This window comes from Bubalus kerabau, chromosome 10, assembly GCF_029407905.1.
Source record: "Bubalus kerabau isolate K-KA32 ecotype Philippines breed swamp buffalo chromosome 10, PCC_UOA_SB_1v2, whole genome shotgun sequence".
Taxonomy (NCBI): domain Eukaryota; kingdom Metazoa; phylum Chordata; class Mammalia; order Artiodactyla; family Bovidae; genus Bubalus; species Bubalus kerabau.
The window spans coordinates 94093179-94107388 of record NC_073633.1 but is presented as its reverse complement, the minus strand read 5'-3'; the positions used below and the strand labels follow the sequence as shown (position 1 = coordinate 94107388).

Sequence of the window (14210 nt, the reverse complement as noted above, 5' to 3'; positions counted from 1 at the left end):
AAAAAAAATGAAGATTTCTGAAGCCCACTCTTTGGCCCGCTAAATCAACACTGGGTGTAGGACTTGGGAATCTGCATTTTAATAGGAAACATAATGGGCTATTTTTCTGCAAAGTTTGAGACCCATTCTTGTTAATATTTCATTTTTAATAGAGGCTTCATGTGTTCAAATTCATCAGTGAAACCATGCCCCCAAAACAAGCCTTCCAAGTTTATCCTACCCATTCACACCCCAGATGACTGCATTCACCCCAGGAGGATGACTGCAAGCAATTATTTTTAAAGGGATAATTTAAGAAACTCATTTCTTTCACTAAACACAAATGTTCTGGCCCAACTCCTGGGATCAGTTCCTAACTCTGCAAGTAAGGGCTTTGTACATAAAAAGAATAAATTAAACCATGCTTGCAGTGTCCCCTTTACCCCTATCCCTGTTGTTGTTGTTCAGTCCTGTCCGACTCTTTGTGACCCCATGGACTGCAGCAAGCCAGAATTCCCTGTCCATTACCATCTCCTGGAGCTTGCTCAAACTCATGTCCACAGAGTCAGTGATGCCACCCAACCATCTCATTCCCTGTCATCCCCTTTTCCTCCTTCAATCTTTCCCAGCGTCAGGGTCTTTTCTAATGAGTCAACTCTTTGAATCAGGTGGCCAAAGTATTGGAGTTTCAGCTTCAGCATTAGTCGTTCTAATAAATATTCAGGGTTGATTTCGTTCAGGATTCACTGGTTTGATCTCCTTGCAGTACAAGGGACTCCCAAGAGTCTTCTCCAACACCACAGTTCAAAAGTATAAGTTCTTCTTTATGGTCCAACTATCACATCTATACATGACTACGAAGCTAGTGGAGGTATTGGAATTCCAGCTGAGCTACTTCAGCTGGAAATAGCTTTGACTACACAGACCTTTGTGGGCAAAGTAGTATCTCTGCTTTTTAATATGCTGTCTAGGTTTGCCATAGCTTTTATTCCAAGGAGCAAGCATCTTTTAATTTCATGGCTGCAGTCATCATCCGCAGTGATTTTGGAGCCCAAGAAAATAGTCTGTCACTGTTTCCATTGTTTTCTCATCTATTTGCCAAGAAGTGATGAGACCAGATGCCATGATTTCATTTTTTGAGTGTTACATTTTAAGTCAGCTTTTTCACTCTCCTCTTTCACTTTCATCAAGAGGCTCTTTAGTTCCTCCTCACTTTCTGCCGAAATAGTGGTGTCATCTGCATATGAAGTTATTGATATTTCTCCTGGCAATCTTGATTCCAGCTTGTGCTTCATCTACCCTGGCATTTCACATGATGTACTCTGTATATAAGTTAAATAAGCAGGGTGACAATATACAGCCTTGATGTACTCCTTTCTCAGTTTGGAACCAGTCTGCTGTTCCATGTTTGGTTCTAACTGTTGCTTCTTGACCTGCACACAGATTTCTCAGGAGGCAGGTAAGGTGGTCTGGCGTTCCTATCTCTTGAAGAATTTTTCACAGTTGTTGTGATCCACAGTCAAAGGCTTTAGCATAGTCAATGCAACAGAAGTAGATATTTTTCTTGAATTCTCTTGCTTTTTCTATGATCCAACAGATGTTGGCAATTTGATCTTTGGCTCCTCTGCCTTTTCTAAAACCAGCTTGAACATCTGGAAGCTCTTGGTTCACATACTGTTGAAGCCTGGCTTGGAGAATTTAGAGCATTACTTTGCTAGCATGTGAGATGAGTGCAATTGTGCAGTAGCTTGAACATTCTTTGGCATTGCCTTTCTTTGGGATTGGAATGAAAAGTGACCTTTTCCAGTCTTGTGGCCACTGCTGAGCTTTCCAAATTTCCAGGCATATTGAGTGCAGCACTTTCATAGCATCATCTTTCAGGATTTGGAATAGCTCAACTGGAATTCCATCACCTCCACTAGCTTTGTTCATAGTGATGCTTTCTAAGGCTCACTTAACTTCACATTTCAGGATGTCTGGCTATAGGTGAGTGATCACACCATCATGATTATCTTGGTCGTGAAGATCTTTTTTGTACAGTTCTCCTGTGTATTCTTGCCATCTCTTCTTAATATCTTCTGCTTCTGTTAGGTCCATACCATTTCTGTCCCTTATCAAGCCCATCTTTGCATGAAATGCTCCCTTGGGATCTCTGATTTTCTTGAAGAGATCCCTAGTCTTTCCCATTCTGTTGTTTTCCTCTATTTGTTTGCACTGATCGCTGAGGAAGGCTTTCTTATCTCTTCTTGCTATTCTTTGGAACTCTGCATTCAGATGCTTATATCTTTCCTTTTCTCCTTTGCTTTTCACTTCTCTTCTTTGCACAGCTATTTGTAAGGCCTCCCCAGACAGCCATTTTGCTTTTTTGCATTTCTTTTCCATAGGCATGGTCTTGATCCCTGTCTCCTGTACAATGTCATGAACCTCAGACCATAGTTCATCAGGCACTCTATCTATCAGATCTGGTCCCTTAAATCCATTTCTCAGTTCCACTGTATAATCATAAGGGATTTGATTTAGGTCATACCTGAATGGTCTAGTGGTTTTCTCTATTTTCTTCAATTTAAGTCTGAATTTGGCAATAAGGAGTTCATGATCTGAGCCACAGTCAGCTCCTGGTCTTGCTTTTGCTGACTGTATAGAGCTTCTCCATCTTTGGCTGCAAAGAATATAATCAATCTGATTTCAGTGTTGACCATCTGGTGATGTCCATGTGTAGAGTCTTCTCTTGTGTTTTTGGAAGAGGGTGTTTGCTATGACCAGAGCATTCTCTTGGCAAAACTCTATTAGTCTTTGCCCTGCTTCATTCTGCATTACAAGGCCAAATTTGCCTGTTACTCCAGGGGTTTCTTGACTTCCTACTTTTGCATTCCAGTCCCCTATAATGAAAAGGACATCTTTTTTGGGTGTTAGTTCTAAAAGGTCTTGTTGGTCTTCATAGAACCGTTCAACTTCAGCTTCTTCAGCATTACTGGTTGGGGCATAGGCTTGGATTACCGTGATATTGAATGGTTTGCCTTGGAAATGAAAAGAGATCATTCTGTCATTTTTTTTTTTTTTTTTTTTTTTTTTTTTTTTATTAAGAATCAAACTTTAATATTTCAAGGATACCCCAAATGAGTTACTGGTGGGGTTACAGAAGCTTCCATTCAAGCCACCACAGCCAGAATCAAGAATATTAAAGTTGAAGCAATCATCTCTTTGGATACGTAAAAACTATATATTAAAGCATGTCACAAAGTGCAAAAAGGGAGGCATTCAGCAGAGCAAAAACAAGCAGCAGACTGATTGTCCTTACAAGAGGGCAGGGAAACTCATTTTGGAGTTCACAGTGCCAGGAAACAGAGCTGCTTCAGGCAAAAAAAAAAAAAAAAAGGTTTTCATTGCTTCTTATTACAGCTAGCAAAGGCAAGCTCAAAGAAAATCAAGGTTCAGATTTCTCATGACTGTAGTTGGATTTGCAACAAAGAGAGCCTTTGGTCACTTCTCATATGTAGGCTGAAAAAGAAGCAGTGAGATTTTAGCCGGTGATTCTGACCCCAGGCTGACACCTCAGTGCCCAAGCTCTGAGCTCCTCAGGGAGGACGGCCTGGAACTGCTCCTGCACCAGCATTTCCACAATCTGCTCCTTCGTGTGAATATCAGGTCGCAGCCACTGTCCAGCAAGCTCCTGGAGATGTCTCAGGACATCCCTGGGCCCAGCCGCATCTTCATAGCGGAACTCCCGGAACCTCTGCCTGGAGGCTGCAGGGTTGAGAGGACTCCTTCGGGGCACGGTCTCCAGGTCATCTTCAGAGTCTTCATCCAGGCTCTCTGGCGGAACCTGGACCTGGGGCGGCGCTATCAGGATGCCTTCTGGCTCCTCAGCCATCCTCTCATTTGGTGGTGACCTTATTTCATCATTCTGGACTTCTCCATCTCTTTGCATCTCTGGATACCCTTCAGTTTCCATCCTAGAACTCTGCAAAAGGATTTTTCAGACTCCTGCGCAGGTGCCCCTCGGAAGGCCGGGTGAACGGGGGAAGGAGAGAAGCGAGACGCCAAGCCCCGCCACCGGCTCCGGGAAAGGGTCATTCTGTCATTTTTGAGATTGCATCCAAGTACTGTATTTCAGACTCTTTTGTTGACCATGATGGCTACTCCACTTCTTCTAAGGGATTCCTGCCCACAGTAGTAGATATGATGGTCATCTGAGTTAAATTCACCCATTCCGGTCCATTTTAGTTCGCTGATTCCTAGAATGTCAATGTTCACTCTCGCCATCTCCTGTTTGACTACTTCCAATTTGCCTTGATTCGTGGACCTGACATTCCAGGTTCCTATGCAGGTCACCGGCTGTGACCGGCGCGCTAAGCGCAGGCGGCTGCAACCGGCGCGGCCAAGAGGAGCCACCCCATGTCCGAAGTCAGGGGCAGAAGCCGGGAGGACCCCATGCCCGAAGGGCAGCGGCCAAGAGGAGTTACCCCACATCCAAGGTCAGGGGCAGCGGCAGAGAGTACCAGACTGTGATGGTGCAGGAACGGCCGAGAGGAGCTACCCCGCGTCCAAGGTTGGGGGGGCGGCTGAGAGGAGATACCCAGCGTCCGAGTTCAGGGGCAGCGATGAGAGGAGTTACACCGTGTCCGAGGCCAGGGGCGGTGGCTGGGAGGACCAACCCCACGTCCAAGGAGCCGTGGCTGCACGGGCGCAGGAGGACCTAGAGGAGCTATCCCATGTTGAAGGTCAGGAAGGGCGGCGATGAGGAGATACCCCTCGTCCAAGATAAGGAGCAATGGCTGTGCTTTGCTGGAGCAGCCGTGAAGAGATACCCCACGCCCAAGGAAAGAGAAACACAAGTAAGACACTAGGTGTTGCAAGAGGGCATCAGAAGGCAGACACACTGAAACCATACTCACAGAAAACTAGTCAATCTAATCACACTAGGACCACAGCCTTGTCTAACTCAATGAAACTAAGCCATGCCCCTGGGGCAACCCAAGACGGGCAGGTCATGGTGGAGAGATCTAACAGAATGTGGTCCACTGGAGAAGGGAATGGCAAACCACTTCAGTGTTCTTGCCTTGAGAACCCCATGAACAGTATGAAAAGGCAAAATGATAGGATACTGAAAGAGGAACTCCCCAGGTCAGTAGGTGCCCAATATGCTACTGGAGATCAGTGGAGAAATAACTCCAGAAAGAATGAAGGGATGGAGCCAAAGCAAAAACAGTACCCAGCTGTGGATGTGACTGGTGATAGAAGCAAGGTCCGATGCTGTAAAGAGCAATATTGCATAGGAACCTGGAATGTCAGGTCCATGAATCAAGGCAAATTGGAAGTGGTCAAACAAGAGATGACAAGAGTGAATGTCGACATTCTAGGAATCAGCGAACTGAAATGGACTGGAATGGATGAATTTAACTCAGATGACCATATATCTACTACTGTGGGCAGGAATCCTTCAGAAGAAATGGAGTAGCCATCATGGTCAACAAAAGAGTCTGAAATGCAGTACTTGGATGCAATCTCAAAAACGACAGAATGATCTCTGTTTGTTTCCAAGGCAAACCATTCAATATCACAGTAATCCAAGTCTATGCCCCAACCAGTAACGCTGAAGAAGCTGAAGTTGAACGGTTCTATGAAGACCTACAAAACCTTTTAGAACTAACACCAAAAAGAGATGTCCTTTTCATTATAGGGGACTGGAATGCAAAAGTAGGAAGTCAAGAAACCCCTGGAGTAACAGGCAAATTTGGCCTTGGAATACAGAATGAAGCAGAGCAAAGACTAATAGAGTTTTGCCAAGAAAATGCACTGGTCATAACAAACACCCTCTTCCAACAACACAAGAGAAGACTCTACACTTGGACATCACCAGATGGTCAACACCAAAATCAGATTGATTATATTCTTTGCAACCAAAGATGGAGAAGCTCTATACAGTCAGCAAAAACAAGACCAGGAGCTGACTGTGGCTCAGACCATGAACACCTTATTGCCAAATTCAGACTTAAATTGAAGAAAGTAGGGAAAACCACTAGACCATTCAGGTATGACCTAAATCAAATCCCTTATGATTATACAGTGGAAGTGAGAAATAGATTTAAGGGCCTAGATCTGATAGATAGAGTGCCTGATGAACTATGGAATGAGGTTCGTGACATTGTACAGGAGACAGGGATCAAGACCATGCCCATGGAAAAGAAATGCAAAAAAGCAAAATGGCTGTCTGGGGAGGCCTTACAAATAGCTGTGCAAAGAAGAGAAGTGAAAAGCAAAGAAGAGAAGCGTAAAGCAAAGGAGAAAAGGAAATATATAAGCATCTGAATGCAGAGTTCCAAAGAATAGCAAGAAGAGATAAGAAAGCCTTCCTCAGCGATCAATGCAAACAAATAGAGGAAAACAACAGAATGGGAAAGACTAGGGATCTCTTCAAGAAAATCAGAGATACCAAAGGAACATTTCATGCAAAGATGAGCTTGATAAAGGACAGAAATGATATGGACCTAACAGAAGCAGAAGATATTAAGAAGAGATGGCAAGAATACACAGAAGAACTGTACAAAAAAGATCTTCACGACCCAGATAATCACGATGGTGTGATCACTGACCTAGAGCCAGACATCCTGGAATGTGAAGTCAAGTGGGCCTTAGAAAGCATCACTACGAAGAAAGCTAGTAGAGGTGATGGAATTCCAGTTGAGCTATTCCAAATCCTGAAAGATGATGCTGTGAAAATGCTGCACTCAATATGCCAGCAAATTTGGAAAGAGTCGGACACGACTGAGCGACTGATCTGATCTGATCTGATCTGATGCAATATTGCTCTTTACAGCATCAGACCTTGCTTCTATCACCAGTCACATCCAAAACTGGGTGTTGTTTTTTCTTTAGCTCCATCCCTTCATTCTTTCTGGAGTTATTTCTCCACTGATCTCCAGTAGCATATTGGGCACTTACCGACCTGGGGAGTTCCTCTTTCACTACCCTATCATTTTGCCTTTTCATACTGTTCATGGGATTCTCAAGGCAAGAATACTGAAGTGGTTTGCTATTCCCTTCTCCAGTGGACCACATTCTATCTTACCTCCCTACTATCTACCAAAAAGTCCAAATTCTCTAGTAAGGCATTCAAGACCCACCCCATTCTCATCCCCATCCACCTTTGCAGCTTCATCTCCCACAGTCAATCCCCTACTAACCTTCTATGAAGCCTTTTGTCAGTCAACCTTCCAGCCTTCCTTGTTCCTTCCTTTCTGGTTTATTGCACAATGCTTTTATGTCCAATAATCTGGTCCAATGTCTGGCTTTTCCACTAGATGCAAAGGGCAGAATTCACTAACAAATAAATAAATGAATAAGTAAACCTGCTAATAAAAAAAAAAAAAGAATACCCACTGTGCTGGGAGCCAGCGTGAGGAACTCCACCTGTGGCAAAGGTCATGAGGAAGGAGGCTCGGCCATACGCAAAGGCGGGATCGAGCCTCAGGAGTCCCCCTGGAAATTCTCGAGCATCTACCCCCAAAACCAGAGTCTGCCTCCTTTACTGCTTTGTGCTCTCATCTACACCTCTGACTTTATGGGGGGCTGTCCCCCACCACCTCTCTATGAAAAAGAGTTAACTAACAGCTCCAGTTACTAAAGTTCCTGGGCATGACAAGAGTGTTTCAACCTACAAACTCCTTTGGAAGTCCTCTAGCCTGCCTGAATAGGTTCTTCTGGACACATGTGATTGTTCAGAGCCTCCCAACCATGAGAGGCATGAAATGTTCTAAACTGTCTAAATACAGATTCCTTTGAGCAGTTTAAAGATTGATTAGAAATTATATTGGTGAAGGGTTTTTCACTTGTTGGGCCAATGTTTGCTGCTAAGTTTCCATATCCCTTACCTACTGTGTCCCTGGCAGTGTATTGATTAATATAATTGGTGTATAGGAATGTAAGTAGTAGCTTTAATGTTTGTAACCTTGGACCCTTGAGTTAATTCTTTTCTTGTTATAGCACAGCACACCTTTGCCCTATAGGAATGCAACTTTATCTAATGCTTTCGGAGGGTGGCACCTGACTTTAGAATAATCACCTTTAGGGAAAAATAAGTTTTCTGAAAAAAGGATCTTAAATGTTGACAGGCCTCCTGGCCAGAAGATGATGTAAATCACCTAAACTTTTGCATATGATAAGTTTGAAAGCCTGGCTTCGATAAGGATCAAGGACTGCTGACCTTCCCCCATTATCCTCTATGCACAACTTAAGGTATAAAAACTACTTTGGAAAATAAAGTGCGGGCCTTGTTCACTGAAATTTGATCTCCCCATGTTGTTCTTTCTCTCACCTTCTGGCTGAATTCCCATCTGGGGCGTGGAGGCTCGTCAAGCCTACTAATTATGCCGGGGCTTCTAAGATCTGACCAGGGAGGCCTTAGTGTCTCCTCTCCTTCGGGAGAACAGGAGGACACCTGCAGCCTACGTAGGTGACGCAAATTCCTTATTTTGGAATTTTATTAGCTTTCCACGTAAACCAAGTTATTCAGCCTCTTTTCTCCACTGAATTTTCTCACTGAGCTATCCTTATTCTATTACTCTTTATGTCTCTAATTAATATTTAATTAAAACTATTGTATCCAGTTCGGCGACACTGTCCCCACTTTGAATTCCCTGGATCAACCAGGGCTGGACCCCAGCACACTGAATGAATGAAAGAGTGAAAATATTCCAGTCTATCTTCAACATGGAAACTTAAGTCCAACTATGCATTCCTCTGCTCTAACTCTCCAGTGGCGCCCACCTCACTCAAAGTGAATCAGGAGCGAAGGGGGCAGGGCACACCCTTTAAAAGAATGGCATAGCTAGTTAGAACTGACATAAAGAAATGACATAAACTAGTTAGAGCCAATTAGGCCCAAGATGGCAGAAGATTTGACTTCCAGCAGACCTTGAGCCTCATTATACGCTCATTGTGATACATTAGCACATGCTAAATGACACACCCACAGGTGCCATGACAGTTCTGAGGCTGACTGTTGGGAGTGGGAATTTCCAATTTCTGGAGGTCCCCACCCCTTCTCCAAAATAGAATGAATCCTCCCACTTATTAGCCTATGAAATTACCTAGCCCATAAAAGGAGAAGGAAATGGCAACCCACTCCAGTGTTTTTGCCTTGAGAATTCCAGGGACGGGGGAGCCTGATGGGCTGCTGTCTATGGGGTTGCACAGAGTCGGACACGACTGAAGCGACTTAGCAGCAGCAGCAGCAGCCCATAAAAACTAACCACCCCATATTTGGAGCCCTTCTGAGATGGATAAACTACACCTGTGAGACCTGTACTGAGTCAGTAACAACACAGGTCCCCAGGTAAGAATCACAACCCCAGGGCTGCCATGTTCCCCCAGTTATCCGCGGCCCCAGCTCCCAAGCCCATCCTCCTGAGGTTGCACCACCCTCCAGGCCTGGCCCTCCAGGCGACAGGCCTCCCCCGGCCTTGAGACCATCTCTGAATGGGGCATCAGCACTGATGTAGATACAATTCCCAAGTCTCAGCTTTCATGCAAATGTCCTCAGTAATAAAAGAGGTGGAAATTGAAAAACATAAAATAGATGATATAGGAGCCCAACTGTGTCTAAATAGACTGGAGCTGGAGTTTTCCAAAACGTGTCAGTGAGTCTTTAACATGTAAATGAGTTGCTTCCCTTGGGGTATTTTAAAAGACTCTGTCAGCCATGAAATATGTCTGTAGATGAGAAACACCTTTCATTATTAAACCTTTTGCTAATGAATCACCTGCCCTGTTCTATTTACTTGCCTTTTTGACTTTCACCTGAGTTGTCTCTCATACCATCACGTCCTTCTTTTCTTTCAGTTGAGGGTGGGAGGGGGAGTGCCTGAGGACACTGGACCCCAAAACCTAACCATCAGATAATAATACTGGCAATAACTGACCTTCACACAGCCCTCTGCACTCATTATCTCATTAGTTATTCCACACCAGCAGTCCCCAACCTTTTGGGTGCCAGGGATGGGTTTCATGGAAGACGATTTTTCCATGGACTAGGGTGAGGGGTGGGGATGGTTTGGGGATGATTCTAATGCATTACATTTATTGTGCACTTTATTTCTATTATTATTACAGCAGCTCCACCTCAGATCATCAGGCATTAGATCTCAGAGGCTGAGGACATCTGTTCCACACATGCCCCTCAGCACACAGTGACGTGAGACAAATACCACTGCCACCCCCAGAGATAAATGGGGACATCAAGGAGCAGAAAGAGTGAGGGATTTACCCCCAGGTGGCTCAGCTAGTAAACAGCAGAGTAGACAGAGGACAGAAGAGCCTGGCGGGCTATAGTCCATGGAATCGCCAAGAGTCCGACACCCCTGAGCAACTAACACATATACACACAAGGGAAATCCCTTCAGCGCTTTCTCTTTATGGTACGTGACCTCAGACCTTCCTGATCGGGGACTCCGATCACCAGATGCAGACCTCCAATCACCATCATTCTCACCTCCATTCTCAAGTAACTACATCAGTCACTATGACTTCTGACCCTCTACCAACCCCAAACAGAGCTAGGCACAGGGACGTCGCTACTTGGCACCCCAGAAATCAACGGCATGTCACAAGATCAATCAAAGCACCTCACTAGAAGCCACCACTCCAGGCTATGAAATGTTTAGGAGAGCTACGTCATTGTCAAGTCAAGGATGAGAATGGTATCCATCTTGCTGGACCACAGGAAACATATCAGCAAGTCATGAGACAAGGCAAGAGCAGAGTCTGATAAATTAATGGTCAAATGCAATTCCATCCCCTGTATCGAACTAAATAGGGAACCAAGCACTTACTGTTCACTGGGCTGGGTCTTTTCAGCTACCATCCATCTGCTGCTTCTTTGCCAAGCCATATTCCAGGACAATAAGCCTAGAATCACTGCATCCTATTTGGTTGCACAGGTGAGAATGACCACAGAGGAAAGAATTTAAGGCTCTAATCCCATTAATCCCATAAAGTGACCACAGCACCCCCTCCCATTTCCTAGAAAGACTGTTACACAGATGAGCAGTATTTTTTTTGGTCTGCTCCCAAGACTGGAAAAGACCCAACAATACCTTTGGAAAGAGTGATCAGGTTTTCAGGGAAGTCTAGTTACTGATGTAGACAAAAATCGACCAAGGGGATGGTACCATCCATTGACTTGATGTCTCAAATCAATGCTGATGAATCCCCAACTGATACCAAAGTCCTGGAGTAGACAGGAAAAATAAATCTCACCCAGGCAAGGAGTAGAATTTACCACTATTTCATCCAGAGAGAGGCGGACTCAGGAAGAACAGTGTGCTTAAACATCTCATGTAACTCACACAACTGCATTCTGGGGTGCATCCTATTATACCCTCATTCTACAGAGGAAGATGAGTTTTAGAAAAGGTAAGAAACCTGGCTGGAAAGCTACTAAGTGGTGCAGCCAGAACTTGAATACAAGCGTATCTGATCCAAACAAGAGCACACAAGGTGGATGAGAACAGGGCTTGCTGGGCGCCTCTGATGCATATAGCTAAACTGAAATAGTCTATTCAGTGAGTCGTGGGGGGGAGGGGCAGATGCCTGAACCAAGCACTATTCTTATCTTACAGGTCCCTTGTGTGAGAAGAAAATGTGTATATCAGAAAGGAAAAAAAAATGTAAACTCTACCAGCAGAGGTCAAATTTTACATCCTGAGGGCTGCTGAGAAATGGCCAAGCAGACACAGTAAGATAAAATACGATGTAACTCAGGAAAACTGACACATGTAGACCTATACATGAAAATCTGTATAAAATGTGGGGGAAGTTACAGCGAACAAAGTAATACGTACATGCTCACTATCACTACCAAAGATAAACGGGCACCAGCATAGAAAAGCCCAGGTCCAGGAGTGAAGAGCTGGTGCTTTAAGTTCACAGGATTTTTTTCCTACAGAACAGTGATACTCAAAAGTGTATCCCCAGACCAGCATGTTAGAAATGCAAATACTTGCTCCCCACCCTAGAACTGTGCGTGTGTGACTGCCTACTCATGTCGGACTCTTTGTGACCCCCATGGACTGTAGCTGTCCAGGCTCCTCTGTCCATGGGATTTCCCAGGCAAGAATACTGGAGTGGGTTGCCATTTCCCACTCCAGGGAATCTTCCCGTCTCAGGGATTGAAACTGCATCTCCTGCATTGGCAGGAGGACTTTTTCTACCACTGAGCTTTCATCTGGGAACCCCAGACCTACTGAATCAGAACCTCTGGGGATGTGGTCCAGGTTTCTGTGTTGTACCAAGCCCTTCAGGTGATTCTGATACACGCTGAAGTTTGAGAACTACTGCTTAAAGAAAACGTGGGAAGGCACTGCTGCTGCTGCTGCTGAGTCACTTCAGTCGTGTCCGACTCTGTGCAACCCCAGAGACGGCAGCCCACCAGGCTCCCCCGTCCCTGGGATTCTCCAGGCAAGAACACTGGAGTGGGTTGCCATTTCCTTCTCCAATGCATAAAAGTGAAAAGTGAAAGTGAAGTTGCTCAGTCGTGCCCGACTCATAGCGACCCCATGGATTGCAGCCCACCAGGCTCCTCCGTCCATGGGATTTTCCAGGCAAGAGTACTGGAGTGGGGTGCCATTGCATTCTCCAGTGGGAAGGCACAGACAAAGTCTAACTCACTTTCAACTCTGCAAATATTTCCTGAGCACCAAGTGCCAAGAATCACGGAGGTGATCAATAAGTATCTGTTGAATCGAATGACTTCCTAGTCAGTACGAAGTAAATGTCACTTAACCTGGGGAGAGAGCTGTACTCAGTAGGTATCTTCTAGAGGAAGCTCTCCACACACCGGCTGTCATCAGCACAAGTTTACCTTGCAATCCGGAAGCTCAGAGCCCAGCAAAGTGAAAAAGTCGCTCAGTCATGTGCGACTCTTTGTGACCCCCTGGACGGTAGCCCACCAGGCTCCTCTGTCCATGGGAACTCTCCAGGCAAAAGTACTGGAGAGGGTTGCCATGCCCCCTTCTCCAGGGCATCTTATTTACCCAGGGATCGAACCTGGCACTCCTGCATTTCAGACAGATAAGATTCTTAAGGGGACAACAGAGAATGAGATGCTTGGATGGCACCACCGACTCAGTGGACATAAGTTTGAGTAAGCTCCGGGAGTTGGCGATGGACCGGGAGCCTGGCGGTGCTGCAGTCCATGGGGTCGCAAGGATTCAGACACAACTGAGCGACTGAACTGAACAAGATTCTTTACCATCTGAGGCACCAAGGAAGCCCCAGCCAGTGCTACAGATAAGGCGAGCTGCAGGGCGCCGCGGGCCCAAGCGGAGGGCAGAGATAACCGCGCGCCCTTGCTTCTGATCCAGACCGCGCTCAAGCCCCGGGACGCCTGCGCCTCGGAGGCCACAGACCACAGGGCCTGAGGAGGTCTGGGTGAGCCACCGGCTGCCTTCCTCCAGTCGGCTCCACCGGACACACGGTACCGCGCCCCGCTTCCGCCCACCGGAGAGCCGGCAGGAGTGGCCGCGGAGGAGGCGGGGCCCCTACTAGTCGCCCGAGTCACGTGGCCGCGCGCCGGGCCCGCGGGTGCCAAGGACACTCGCGCGGGGTCCCCTCGCGACCGGCGGCCCCGGCGGAGGCGCGTCCACTGCGGCTTCCCCGCGCTCCCGCGGCCCCTAGCGGCCCGGGCTCGGCTTCGACCTCCAAAGTGGGGCTGCCCCTACTCACCCGAGTGGGGAAGCAGGAAGACGCGGCGCTAGGCTTCCAGCCGCAACCTGGGCGGCGGGGATTCGCGGGCAACTTTGCCGCCACCCTCCAGATTGCGCTTGGTTAAGCCGGGGCGCTGCGCGGCCTGCCGGGAGTTGTAGTTCTTTGATGCCCTCAGCCGCGGGGACGGGGGCGGGAGAAAGACCGCACTCAGTCTGGACAGCTCCTCCTCCGGAGGCCGAGGCGTCGCAGACACTTGACCTGCGGGTAGCAGGTAGCCTGTTTCTTTGCCTGCGCTGCGGACACGAGCCTTCCTGAAAAAAATTATCTCCAAGAGTCTTTCCAAACTGGTCATAAATTTATGTTCAGTAAGAGGATGGAGTTGTGGCTTTGTGTATTTAAAATAAGGTATTCGAACAGGCAAGGAAAATTTTTACACAGTTGCTGATTCATCTTAGTCATCTTTGTCTCTCATCCATTCATTCATTGACCTCTATTTATGGAATGTTTGTTTATAAGGTGTACTTTGG

General features: G+C 46.3%; 2 protein-coding genes across 4 annotated transcripts in view; both read right to left on the bottom strand.

The window, feature by feature from the left end:
• The window catches only part of ADCK1 (aarF domain containing kinase 1), a 129740-nt gene extending 115910 nt beyond the window's left edge, over nucleotides 1-13830 (bottom strand). Inside the window, exons 1-2 of one of the 3 annotated variants that reach the window (XM_055538772.1) lie at nucleotides 13702-13830; nucleotides 7164-7276 (exon numbers count right to left, since the gene is read on the bottom strand). The gene's annotated coding sequence lies outside the window, so the exon portion shown is untranslated. The remainder of the gene's footprint in view (nucleotides 1-7163; nucleotides 7277-13701) is intronic. The other 2 variants (XM_055538770.1, XM_055538773.1) reach the window with 2 other exon arrangements.
• LOC129621860 (SCAN domain-containing protein 1-like) lies at nucleotides 3063-4047 on the bottom strand. Its single transcript, XM_055538774.1, has one exon. It carries the CDS (start codon nucleotides 3929-3931, stop codon nucleotides 3500-3502), a length of 432 nt encoding a protein of 143 aa, XP_055394749.1. The 5' UTR covers nucleotides 3932-4047; the 3' UTR covers nucleotides 3063-3499.
• Nucleotides 13831-14210: the final 380 nt, after the last annotated feature.

Excerpts from the sequence above, each read along its gene's own strand:
- LOC129621860 (XM_055538774.1), bottom strand. The coding sequence starts at position 3,931 with ATGGAAACTGAAGGGTATCCAGAGATGCAAAGAGATGGAGAAGTCCAG.